Source organism: Lutra lutra, chromosome 15, assembly GCF_902655055.1.
Source record: "Lutra lutra chromosome 15, mLutLut1.2, whole genome shotgun sequence".
In the NCBI taxonomy this organism is placed as follows: Eukaryota; Metazoa; Chordata; class Mammalia; order Carnivora; family Mustelidae; genus Lutra; species Lutra lutra.
In genome coordinates, this window is record NC_062292.1 from 43,490,353 (window position 1) to 43,503,570 (window position 13,218).

Genomic DNA, 13,218 nt, shown 5'->3' on the forward strand with positions numbered 1-13,218 from the left:
TCTGTGAATACGCTGTTCTACTCTGTTCTCTGCAGAAGTGGACGCCTGGGGCCAATTCTGGAATCAAATCCCCAGTCTCTAAGAGTATTTCATACTCTAAGAACCCAATCTCCTTTCTATTAAAATGTGGTTTTCAGCAGCTGCCTTCAGCTCAGGTCATGATCCCAGGATCCTTGTGTCCAGCCCCACGTGGGGCTCCCTGCTCAGTGGGAAGCCTGCTTCTCCCTCTCTCCCCCAACTTGTGTTCCCTCTGTCACTGTCTCTGTCAAATAAATCTTTTTTTTTTAAATGTTGTTTTCAGGGGTGTCTGGGTGGCTTGGTCAGTTAAGTGTCTGCCTTTGGTTCAGATCATGATCTCAGGGTCCTGGGATCGCACCCCAAGTTGGGCTCCTTGCTCAGACTGGAGTCAGCTTCTCCCTCTCTCTCTGATCCTCCTCTGGGCTGTGCTATCTCAAATAAATAAAACCTTTTAAAAAAAAATGTGGTTTGCAATCCTATTTATTCCCTTAAAACTCCTCCCCTTCAACAAGCTGGGATGCAATTTATATGTGTCACATAACCTTTTTAAACCACAGCAATTTGTTGGGCACCTCTATGTTTAGAGTGCTTCTACAAGAAAACCTGATTTAACCCTGAACATTCTGCTCAGTAATCCCAAAACTAATGTAAAATAATAGGAAACACACGATATAAACTTGAACCAAAATATCAGGTAACATTTAATAATTGCAAATATATTTATTACAATTTACAGATTAGTTAAAGTTATATACACAAATATAATTTTAGCTATAAAATCCCAACAAACTGGTTACATTTAAGTCACTGGATCTGTAGAAGCCAATTTAGTCTTCTAGCCCCCTAAATTCACCTTCCTTAAATTATACAAAAATAAAATCTGATAGTTTGATTTCAAGTTGAAGATGGAGAGGTGCTGTTATCACATTGCAACACTCAGAAAAGGAAATTTTACCTGTCTGTACAAAGCCTTTCACATGCTACACTGATACTTCAAGCACCATTGTTTAAGACTTTAAATGTATACAATGTTCAATTACAACTTCCAAGTTTAACTTTGTTCTAACAACTAGGATTGGGATGAAATGACAAGAATTTTTTCTCCTTCAGTCCAACTTAAAAACAGCCCCTTCTGTCCTTTCGGTCACTGTCTGATCACTTCCTTTAAAGGAGGGTAGTAAATGGGAGAATTCTTCACCAAGCTTTTACTCATTTGGTAGTGAGGGTGGATCCCAAGGGAACAAGTTTCCAAAATCCAGTACATGTCAAGCTATCCCATTATTTTCAAATATGCAGAGGTGCTAGATTTCAGACTCAGCCATGAACTAGAACACTGTGCTTCAGTCTGGTTTCAAAAGAATGCCCGTACCATTTTCAGAAAGCTTTCTTCAAGGCAAATGATCCCTTCTTTCCAACGGACACAGTTGGTGCTTAAAACCAGCCTGTTTTCCCAGTGTTACAGCAGAACTCTGCCAAAGCATTCCCTAGGATTCCCGAAAGTTGGAGGTGCACCACACACGCCATATACCAGCTCTGCCACAATCTGACCAGCTTTCAAGCTGTTGTACTCCTGGCGTGTTTAGGTACGAATATATGTATTATTATTGGAGGCGGTTCTTAGAGCAAACCAGATAGGAATAAAATAATGACCAGGTAGATTGTTAACTGAGGTAGTAACTCTGCAAGCACTTTTAACAAAAAATTTGTTCCCACGATGAAACAAGTTCAAACTTAGGTCACCTGTTCTACTCATGCTTTCCATTATCTGCAACAAGAAGCACGTGAGGTAAAAAGAGACCAGGAAGGAGCTGATAAGCATTACACCTCAGCCTAGCAGAAGCACACCAAGTCAAGCTAACCAAATAAACCAAGGACAACCACCCACTGCAAAAACTTCAATTCAAAAGAAAACTCTGGGCTAAAAATGGACTTTTTCTTGTTAAGTCTCTAAGTACCGCAAGTCTATAGTACCGTCCTTTCCGGAAAGTCTAGGCCTTGTCATTACTTCTCTACCAGTAGAACACAATAAACTTAATGAAGATTAATGAAGTCTGTATTTTACATTGCAAACTGGAAAATTCAGAAGTGCCCTTTTCTAAGTTTATAGTGTCACCCTGACAGGTTTTGAAAGTGACAGTGCTGAAGCATGAGATTAATAACACTGGTTTTCTGCTGACGGCATATACAACAAAACCAAATCGCTCTAAGAAGTCTCCTAGTTTCTTCCTAGGAAAATTCTCGGCCTTTAAATTTTAAAAAGTAAATGTCTATGATGCAAATATTACTCTCTGGAGTCTTTTACAAATTCTGCCTGTTGAAATATACAAAGAGCCATTGAAATGGAATGACAGTAACATCCACAGAGCCCTCTCCAAGAAATAGTCTGCACAGAAGCTAAACGTGTGAGACATTAAAATTTGGCAGAAAAAGATGCAGCTTTCCCAAGGTAGCAAAGAGTACTGCACACCTAAGTTTTGTGGCGGTCCTCAGAAAGATCTCAGGTAGAATTTAACCTAGAAATAAAAACCCACCACACATGTTCACCCAAAGTCATTTTTAGAAGGGACAAAGTTGATACAAGATAATTTAAGTCGATAGCATATACAAGATTATTTTCTTAGCGTTAAAGCTAGAAGGACCACATCACTGAAATAAAAAAATATAGAGAGAAAACATAAACGCCCATTAACTTTAGAATGTTGGGTGGGAAAGTCCCGAAGTTTTCAGACATGTACACATAATTTAAGTTAGAATGGAAAATGGGCTTTGAACCCTATAAATATTGTTTCCCAAGGAAGAAGATTTTGAAAATGTAAAATTTCACCTTAAGAGGTCTTTTACACCTCAGCAAGCACATGACATTCAAAAATACATCCAACTGAATCAAAAAAGGGAGGATTAGGAATCACACCATCTCATCATTACCAGGGCTTGCCTTCAAACCTGGCCCATCTCTGAGTGGGATCGGTTACAAAAAAAAAAAACCAAAACATTAAACTAGGTCACTATATCCAAGTTGCATATCCTCTACAAAAAAGGACAGCTGCCAATTTTTTGTTTTTAAAAGAAACCTCTCAAGTAAGAGGTAGTGTATGCCCGAGTTAGAGGCCACCAAATCATCTTAACATTGCTTGAAAGCATTAAGTCCTTTGAAGCATCTTTCCTGGAGTCTATTAAACATTCTTTCTCTGTGCTCAAACGTCAAGCAATATCCAATAGCATTTTCTGTTTCTTGAATTCGTTTCTGGAACCTGCATCCGTCCCGGGCAAATTCTTCCCATGGTCCTTTGCGGTCCTCATCACCACTTATATAATACTCAGTAACTTCTTCAAGGAAGGTTACCTATAAAGACAAAAACTAATTTTAATCATGCTCTACAATCTTAAAATCATCACTGAAGTAATTAACCCTTCATGCTAATTCTTTCAGAATATCAAATATCCAAATATCTTACAGGAATATGTGGTTTCAACTGAAACAAGAAAAAAAGAAGTTCTGACTAGATGGCATCTCAGTCAAAAAAAAAAAAAGTGAACAAACTCCATCTTGATTTCCTTCACACATACACACACATATTCCCGACTCCCTCTTGCCATTCTGTCATCCCTCCTCCTTCCTCTTGGCTTTTGGTGTTAATAAAATGAATCCAGATGAGGAACTGAGAATTTCCTGATGTTATCAGTGCTTTTTTTTTTTTTTTAAATCCTTAGGGAAATACAGTTCTGTGATACTCTTCTTCCAAAATGACAAATGTTACCCAAATTTTTTTCAGAAATATTCACAATAGTTGTTAGTCAATGCTTTTATAACAGCACAAAAGTTTTAACAAGATCTTCGCCAATTTCCAGTCTTCCTTTTTCCTTTTAAATACAATTTCACTTTTCAGTACTTTCCAATTTTTGCACCATAAACACAGTGTTACTCTTTCATTAGTTTTGTAATCAGACTATAGAAAAAGTTACCTAGTAAACAAAATACAGCCAAATTAACCTATCTTTAAGGTTATGTTAATAGAAGAGACTTTATAGTTGAGATGAAAACCCTCTTTGTATTCCTCCTCAATCTGCTACCATTGTATACACATGCAATTGTAAATACTATATTGTATTTACTATACTGTAAATACTAAATATAGGATTTCATGTAATGAGTGAAAGTCCCTTTTAATCCCTACTTAACTTCTAATATAGAAATTTTTTTCAAGGGGCACCTGGGTGGCTCAGCTGCTTAAGCGTCTGCCTTCGGCTCAGGTATGATCTCAGGGTCCTGGGACTGAGTCCCACATCAGGCTCCCTGCTCAGCGGGGAGTCTGCCTTTCTCTCAAATAAACAAATAAATAAATTTCTTGCGAACACAGCAAACTCCACAAGTAAATACTTGCTTTAAAATATGTTCAACAGTTACATCAGCTAATCCCACCGTGGCCTACTCCTTTCATTCCCTTTACATCAGGCCACGGAATGCCCTCGAGGACAATTAGCAGGTACGTAACATCTTACTAGATATTGCATTCTAGAGTTACTCACTCGTTGTGTGACTAAAGTAAGTAACAACAGCAGCATTTATCTATGTTTACCACAGGCCAGGCTCATTTCAGAGGACTTCACAATTTTTATCTCATTTAATCCTCACATCAACCCTATAGGGTCTGTACTACTACCACCTCCGTCAGACAGATAAAGTAAGGTTAACTAACTTGTTTCCAATCACACCACTTCCCTCTGGTGTCATGATCAGGATTCAAACCTGGAGTGTGGCTCCACAATCTGCACTATGTCACTGATACAGGCGGTTTAATCCTCATTCTAAGAATCAAGCGCTACCCATGCCCACATACCTCAAGAACGGCACCTGTTGTCAAAGGTTGCCAAATAATTCTACCATATTTTAGACATAATCTTTTATAAATGTTGCTTCTTGTTCACAATCAGTAGTCTCATATCTACTTGACTCATCTCATTTTTGCTCAATGAGCAAGCTAAAATGAAACATGAGACTGGCCTGAGGTCCCTGAACAGCTACCAATTAAAGGCAAGGTGATGAATTAGGAGTTTTGCACACTCATCCCATTTAAATCATGCAATAATTCACACATTTATAATTATTATTCCCATCAGATAAACAAGTGACTTGAGGCCATGAGAAGTCAAGTTACTTTGCAGGTCTGGCTGTTTTCCCAAATTTCTTGGCCCTACCCACTCAGCAGGAGGGAACACAGGCCTCCAGACACCACACGCTCGTTCCGTCACTCCATGGTACATCAGGCCACAGGTTAACCTATTCACTAACAGGTTTACCTACAGGTTTACTAATAGGTTTCAACCTATTCACTAATAGGTTTTTTTAAACCTATTCACCAAACAGGTCATTTTGTCAGGGTCCCCTTAAAAATAAAAAGATCTTTCATGACAGTACTTACAGAAGGGTGAACTAAATTTTTAACATGACCAATTCTACAGGTTATCACCTGTAGAGATATTTTCTACCCAGGAAGAAATCTCACAGCATTAAGCCGGCCATCTGGAGCCAATAGATTACGGCACTATCCACCTGAAACCTTCTGACACGGCAGAATCTGAGGTCAAGAATAATTTACCCTCCTTTCTCTTTCCAAATAAGTGTACAAGAAACTAAAAAAACTCCCTCTACAATAAAAGATACCCTGTGTTTGGGGGAAATTTCTCTCCAATTAATAACTTTCGCTGAAGGGCACCTGGGTGGCTCAGTCTTGTTAAGCGTCTGCCTTCGGCTCAGGTCATGATCCTGGGGTCCTGGAATGGAGCCCTGCTCAGCGGGAAGCCTGCTTCTCCCTCTCCCTCTGTCAAATAAATAAAATCTTAAAAAAAATTTTTTTTTAATTAAAAAAAAAAACACAAAACTTTCGCTGAATAAATAGTAGAGGGAAAAAAATAAAGCAATTCTAAGGACCTCCCCAAATAAGATGAACTTGATAAGGTGTTGAAAGAGTAAAATGTTCCATGAAGTTTTAAGACTAGCTTAGGTACAGGAAGCAGGTCCTCAAGACAAACCAAATAGGTAACCACCATCGTTACAGATGATTATTAACCTGTAAGTGGCCAATGATAACTAGTACTGCATTCTCAGGAAACGGCAGTACTATTTTCTGTATTTTTCTTTTACCGTCAAGCAAAATCATGTTCATGTCAAAAGTTTTTATACTGAAATTAGCATCTTCTTTCATGGCAAACTTGCTACTTGGGACTATCATCCCACTGGGCTCTTAACAGGAATGAAGACACGGTTAATCCTGTGAATAAAACCCAGAGCTACAAACCCAAATGGAAAGGGCACTTTCCCGCTAGCATCCATAACCCAGCCACTTCGATTTGGAGAGGAATGACATTCCACAGGAGGGAAGAAGGCAGTGGGGGCATGTCAGGTGGGGGTGGGGTGGCGGTGTCACTTCTTAATCCAAGTACACAAGGTTAGAGTCCTTCCTCAAAAACATGCACTACTCTGTCTCCTGGAGAGCCATGTTAGCGTATTTAACCATAACAAAACAGTACAAGTCGTCAGGCACATTAAAAAAAGAAGAAGAAAAGAAACAAACCTTTTTTCTCTTGATACGCGTGTGTCTTTCTCCAGAAAGAACCCCACCCGGTACCAAGTCTGGACCTTCCCTCTCTCGGCTGCCTAACAGCTGCACCTCACAAGATAATACGGTGTGACAACCAGAAATGGCCACAGTAGGCTCAGACGGTCTCTCTGAGTCACGACAGCCTTTCCAAGTTTTCCCTGATGTTTGAAAAGGAGCCTTAAAATTTAGAAGGTTGTAGGGGTCATCGGAATGACAGAAAGAGTTCCACAGCCTGAGACTCTCTGCTTCATCTGCGCTAGATTCCCAGTCCTCTTCCTCCCCAGAATTATGGTCAGGATACTCGGGAAGGCTTCCAGTCTGGGGAGAATTCTCCACATCAGACTTGTCAGACGAATCCTTCTCGGAGTCAGAAGGGTCTCCGGGAACAATTCTGGTAGCAGTCTGAATTGTTGCCCTAAAGTTCTGGGGGTTATAAGGATCTACACTATAGAAAGAGTTCCAAAGGTGAAGCCCTTCGGAGTCCTGTTCCCGGTCTGATTCTGAGAGTGAGCTGTCACTATCGAAACCATCATCCTCCGCTTCCTCATCCCAATCCTCACCTCCGGAGTCAGAACTCACTTCTACGTCACTGGATGCTCCCCCCAAAATGTAATCTATCAGTCTGTTACTACAGGCTGGCCTGGTGGAAACGGGAAGGTCATTTTCTAGGTCTGAGGAGTCCCCAACACTTCTTTGGTCCTCTCCAGGCTCTTTCTCCACTGGTATCTCACCAGACAGCCTTCCTTCCAAGGGGCCCGGCTTTTCCAAAGCGAGTGGAACCTCTGTAGTCAACGATGCGATTCTTCCCTCGGTGGGTTCCTGGGCGGTTCCGGGAAGGGATCCAACAGAGGGAACACACTGCGTGGGACTATCTCCGCCGGATTTCAGATCCATCCGGTGCAAGTTGTGTTCCTCCTCCAGGCTGTGGTAGCCATGATCTTGGTCTGGGGTGGGTAACGCTTGCCCCTTGGTGGCCTGCTGAAGGAACTCCAGCCGTTTCGTGCGAAGATGGTGGATTTCTGGCAGGCCCTCTTTAGAAAGAGGCGGACGTCCCTGCCGGGAGGGGCAAGCGATCTCCGCCTTTGGCGGGTAGGGAGGATCACGGTCTTCCGTGAGACAGCTGCCCTCTGCGCTGAGGGTCTGGAAATCAACAGGCTCGCCACTTCCCACGCCGTTCCGATAGCCGAGCCCCACCCGGGGCAGGCAGCCCAGATAGGCGGGGTTCAACAAATAGGAGACGGCGCTGAAACTGCTTAAACGCCGGTTTAGAGGGCCGGCGGGCGGAGAGCCAAGTTCCCGGTTAGAGCACAGATGGCCTTGGAAGCCACTCGGCAACAGCTCCACTCCCCCCCACAGCTGCGGCTCTAACAGAAAAGCGTGCGTGCCAGGGTGCAGAACTCCAGCCTGGGCTTTGAGTCCCAATTCTAGATCTGAGGACGAGCACTGCCAGTGGAAGCCCTCCTCCAGCCAATCGAGGGGACTGGCAGCAGAGTCGTCCGAGGGGTCGAGCCGCAGCGACCTTAAAGATGTCTGCGCCGGGGGGCCGCCCGGGTCTTCCCGAGCCTTCAGGGCTCGGAGCGCGCTGTAGCCTCCAGCAAAATCTAGCCACCTGGTGGGAATCATCCCGCCGACAAGCTGGCTCCAGATCAGCAGCTTCTGAAGCAAGCTGGGGAGTGGCGCGAAGAGCTGGGAAAGCAGCTTCATCCAGTAGCCGGTCCGAGCCTGGGGCTGGGGGGCAGCAGCCAGTCTGGAGTCCCCGGAGTGTTCCGGGGCAGAAGGTGTGGACAACTTGGAAGGGCTGGGTTGCGAGCGCCGGGGAAAGAAGGAGAGCAGCCAGAACCGGGAGCCCGGCCGCGGCCGCGATCCGTCTGCTGCCGGCTCCATGTCCTTGTTCTGGGCAGTCTCTGAAGGCTGCAGGTCGGGCGTTATTCGGAGACGTCTACACAGTCTTGGCCTTGCCGCGCGGCGGAGTCGGGGCCCCAGGCCGATCCCCGGGCCAGGAGAAGAGCCACAAGGGGAAGCGGCTTCGGCCGCGGGCGGCGGACCACAGGCCGGAACAGCAGGCGCAGGACGCAGACGAGACGACATTCATCCTTGCGCGACGGTGTCCTAGTCCGCTAGAGGCCCCTCCGCCGTAGACCGAGCCCTCCCGCGGCGACTGCGGCGACTGGCCAGAGGGGACGGGCCGTTAAAAAGCCCCTGGGCAGCGCGACCCCGGAAGGGCTGGGCAGGCGGGCGCGGGTGGCAGCGAAGCCCAAAATGGCCGCGGGGCCAGCGCGGAGCAGGACACCTACAGGCAAGAGGACGGATGGCGCCTGGCTACGCCACCAGCCCCGCGTCGCCCAACGTCACTCGCAGAGCCCCGGCGGGCGGGTCTTTCCGGACTCCTGCGAGCGGCCGCTGATTGGTCTCGCGCGGCTCCCTGTCGGCTTCCTTACTCTCGGCGGACCCAGACCACGCGCCGGAGGTTGCATCAGCCGGGCCAAGGCTCTACGCGTGCGCACTCGTTCCCTGGTGGTCTCCTAGGAGACCGCTCCGCCTTGGCGCCCCCCGCCCCGCTCTGCCTTCTGGGCGAAAGGGGACGTTCCGAGATAACAAGAAAATTCCCAGAAGCCCTTTCAAAGGGCTAATACACACCCTAGTGTATACACTTGCTTTTCACTTGCATATATCGGGGTTCCTGTAATGTTGAGTGCTAAGTAGATCATCCGCAGGAGACCTTAGTATAATAGAAATTGGCAATACTGTGTAAGTACATGTCTGGCGTTAAGACACTAATAATTTGGAGTGAATAATAATAAGAGTGCAAAACCTAAAGTGAAAAAATGAGTCATTCGTATGCATTCCTGCCCCGTCGGGTTTGGGGTTTCTGAATCACTATTTAGCTTTGCCTAGGACGTAGCACTCAGTATCTAACCCACAAACCTCCTCCCACGAAGATGTGAACGCTTGTTTCTCAGGTAGTGCCCCTATCAGACTGTCCCCTTTCAGAGAGGCAAACCGAAGTTGCAGAGGAGGAAAGAAACATTGTCCCCGGAACAGTTGACTCTCAAATGCTTCCCAGCAGGCAACACCTATTTTGTATCCTGAGCCCCACAGAACCGCAGGATACAACCGGCGAAGAGGGACGCACCGACCATTATCTTCTGAAAAAATTTTGTCTGATTATTTTAATTGCTATATTTGATTCTCTGTTGTGAGTTGGTCTTAACTCATTTCTTTATTTCTACTAAAAGTTTTTCATCGACACCTCTGAAGTCAAATATCTATCGCAGAGGAAGTATGGCAGTTTTGAGTACTTAGGGACAGAAGAAAGATCTTTTGGGAGCCAAGAGGAAGCCAGTGGCTCTTCCTGCTTCAGTGGGTCTGTTCAAAGGACAGCCACTTCCTTCTAGGAATCTGAAAGGTCCTCAGTCTCTATGGTTTACCCCTTATTATCTTATTCATATCTCTGGAAATATCTAATTTTCAATCCTAAGAACTTCAGGAAAACATATTAAAAGGAGTCAGCTTCATAACAGAAAAGAAATCCAAGCATGCCAATTAAATACGTAAAGCCTGTTTCTTGGTTGTCAAGTGAGGCTAATAATTCCTCTTTCAACATGCTGGAGAAGGCACTAATTCTATCTAATACCTGGATAAGGTAGGAGCATAAACATCAGCTAGTCTCTATTATTTATGGGCTAACAGTTATTTCCTATTGCTACACAATAAAGGCTCCATACACCCTGTCCGCCCACTATACCTTACCAGCCTTCTTGTTGTAACTTCCCTTCATGCACGCTCATCCTCTAGAACACTGGACTTGTTTCTTGCCTTTACTCCCACTGTTTCTCAGCTGAAAAGGCCCTCTTCTTCCTTGTTATGCAAGTACTCGTGCTTCAAGGTGCATCTCAAATGTCAACTCCTTCTTGAAGCCTTTGTCCACCTTCCCAGTCAGAATTCTATTATTATAAACTATGTGAGGACTTAACACGCTACGCTGTATATACCTGTTATGTCCTTACCTGCTGGTCTCAGCTCCTTGAGGGCTGTATCCCAACACCTAGCCCAGTGGGTCCCAAAATATGATCTGAGCACCCCCAGGGATCCCATTTGAAGGCCCTTTCAGAGGGCCCTAAAAGGCCAAAAAAATGTTCAGAATAATACAGAGCTGTTATTTTCCTTTTTAAGTCTCACTTTCTCATGAGTGTGCAGTGGACACGTATCTTCTAGAGGACACATGATAAGTGATCTGACAACAACAGGTGGAAATCAAAAACAGATAGGAGATTGGAGTTGTTTTCTATTAAAAGCCAGACATTAAAGATATTAAAGGTCACTCTTTTGCTATAAGTTTTTATTTTGAAAAATAATTTTTCATTAAAAGCATGTTAACAGGGCGCCTGGGTGGCTCAGTGGGTTAAGCCGCTGCCTTCGGCTCAGGTCATGATCCCAGGTCCTGGGTTCGAGCCCCACATAGGGCTTTCTGCTCAGCAGGGAGCCTGCTTCCTCCTCTCTCTCTGCCTGCCTCTCTGCCTACTTGTGATTTCTCTCTGTCAAATAAATAAATAAAATCTTTAAAAAAAAAAGCATGTTAACATGTAGTGGGTTTATTATTTTTTTAAGATTTTATTTATTTGACAGAGAGATCACAAGTTAGGCAAAGAGGCAGGGTGAGGGAGAGGGGGAAGCAGGCTCCCTGCTGAGCAGAGACAACCCCCCTCCACCGCCCCGCTGCAGGGCTCAATCCCAGGACCCTGAGACCATGACCTGAGCTGAAGACGGAGGCTTAACCCACTGAGCCACCCAGGCGCCCCGTTTTATTATTTTTAATAAATACTTAAAATTCCTCAGCTTTGAGTTCTTAAACAGTAACACTCTTGATAGATACAATACTCAGAAACAAAAGTTCCTTGGGGTCGTCAATAATTTTTAAGAGTGTAAAAGGGATCCTGAGACCAAAAAGTTTAGGAACCCCTGACCTAACATGTTGACTTGAACACAACAAGTGACCAATAGTTTGTTGAATGAATGGAAGAGTATTCATAATTTATAACAACTATCATCTTCCTCATGGCTAAAGCCTTTTGCTTTCCACTCTCAACTTTGTCATTAACACCACATGCCCCTGAAAAACATTTCTTAAATCTTTCTTGAATGAGCCTCCCCTTCCCCATCTAGTCATTGAATACATAATTTTATTTTCCTCACCTTGGAAGTTGTTCTAAAGGAGGAAAAAAACCCCACAATCATAAAGTATCAAAAACTATAGGAATACGTGACTTTGCATTATCAGTCCCAACAGGAAAAGTGTAAACCAGCCTCCTCAAGCCTGCTGTCAAGTAGAAGGCAAACAGAGGGTAGTTCTGGACATGGAGATAACAAGGTGTTGCCATGACTGCAGGCCTGAGGGTGAAAACAAGAAGTCCTTGGACTGCCAAGCTGACTGGGACTTTGGCAAAAGAGAAGATTTAAACCTCAGTTAATTATGTTTATTTTTAAAGATTTTGCGTGCCTGATATAAAGGGTATATTGCTTTTGACATCATCAGTACCACCTCCAAAATCTTATTTCTAGGTGTTCCACACTTTGGGTGGCTACCACCTCACATCTTTGCAACCCACTGCGCTGGGATCCCTATTGGCAACTTAACCCCCAGAAACCCTCCTCCACTTCCCTCCTCACCCAGCGTGCATTCTGCGGTCCCCTTGCAAAGACCGTTCACACTCTTGCTTTTCTCTGGCAAAACTCCAACCCTGGTTAAACCCAATTACCCACTTATTCTGAGTCTACACACTTACAGTTAATCATTGTGTATTAATTCAACTGTGTCCACTGACTTGCTTTGTGTTTGTGATGGCAAATCTCATCAGTGCCAGCCACTCCTGCAGCGGTTGACGTAGCTTTGTATCTCCTACACTCCAAGACAGCTTCACAATGCTCGTTCTTCCAATTGCCAGCATTCCCATGAACACACATTCTCAGCTTCAGATCACACCTCACACTTCACTGGGAAATCAGATACAATTGGACATAAACAACCTCATCTTTCCACCACTAACCCCACCAATCTACCTACCTTTGGACCCACTACTCTGCCTTCAATCCCATGAGAAGAAGAGCAGCCTCCTGGATCCTACCCCTTCGTGTCTACCAAAGGACTTCTGGCCTCCCTTAGCCCCTTTCCTGTAACGTATAATTTTCTCTCTCAAGCTTCTAGAGCACTCACATGCAGAGTTAGTATCACCTATCTTAAAAATTAAAAAATCTTGGGGCACCTGGGTGGCACAGTCAGTTAAGTGCCCGACTCTTGATTTTGGCTCAGGTGGTGATCTCAGGGTCTTTAGATCAAGCCCGGTATCGGGTTACATGCTTAGTAGGGAACCTGCTTGAGACTCTCTCTCTCTCTCTCTCCCTCTCCCTTTGCCCCTCCCCCCACGCTCTCGCTTGCTCTCTCTCTCTCTCTCTCTCTCTCTCAAATAATTCTTGGGCCCCTGGGTGGCTCAGTTGGTTAAGTGACTGCCTTCGGCTCAGGTCATGATCATGGAGTCCCGGGACCGATTCCTGCATTAGGCTCCCTGCTCTGCAAGGAGTCTGCTTCTCCTGAGGACCTCTCTCC

The 13,218-nt window shown here is 44.7% G+C and overlaps 1 protein-coding gene across 2 annotated transcripts; it reads right to left on the reverse strand.

Moving 5' to 3' along the window:
* Positions 1-691: 691 nt before the first annotated feature.
* On the reverse strand, positions 692-8,929 carry PPP1R15B (protein phosphatase 1 regulatory subunit 15B). Of its 2 annotated transcripts, none has more exons than XM_047704817.1 (2): positions 6,591-8,927; positions 692-3,361 (listed from the first exon to the last, which is right to left on the reverse strand). In XM_047704817.1, the coding sequence occupies exons 1-2, from the start codon at positions 8,703-8,705 to the stop codon at positions 3,140-3,142; spliced, it is 2,337 nt and encodes a 778-aa protein (XP_047560773.1). In that variant the 5' UTR covers positions 8,706-8,927; the 3' UTR covers positions 692-3,139. The 2 variants fall into 2 exon arrangements, with proteins under 2 accessions (XP_047560773.1, XP_047560774.1); XM_047704818.1 differs by having other exon boundaries at positions 3,224-3,361; positions 7,349-8,929.
* Between the last annotated feature and the right edge of the window lie 4,289 nt (positions 8,930-13,218).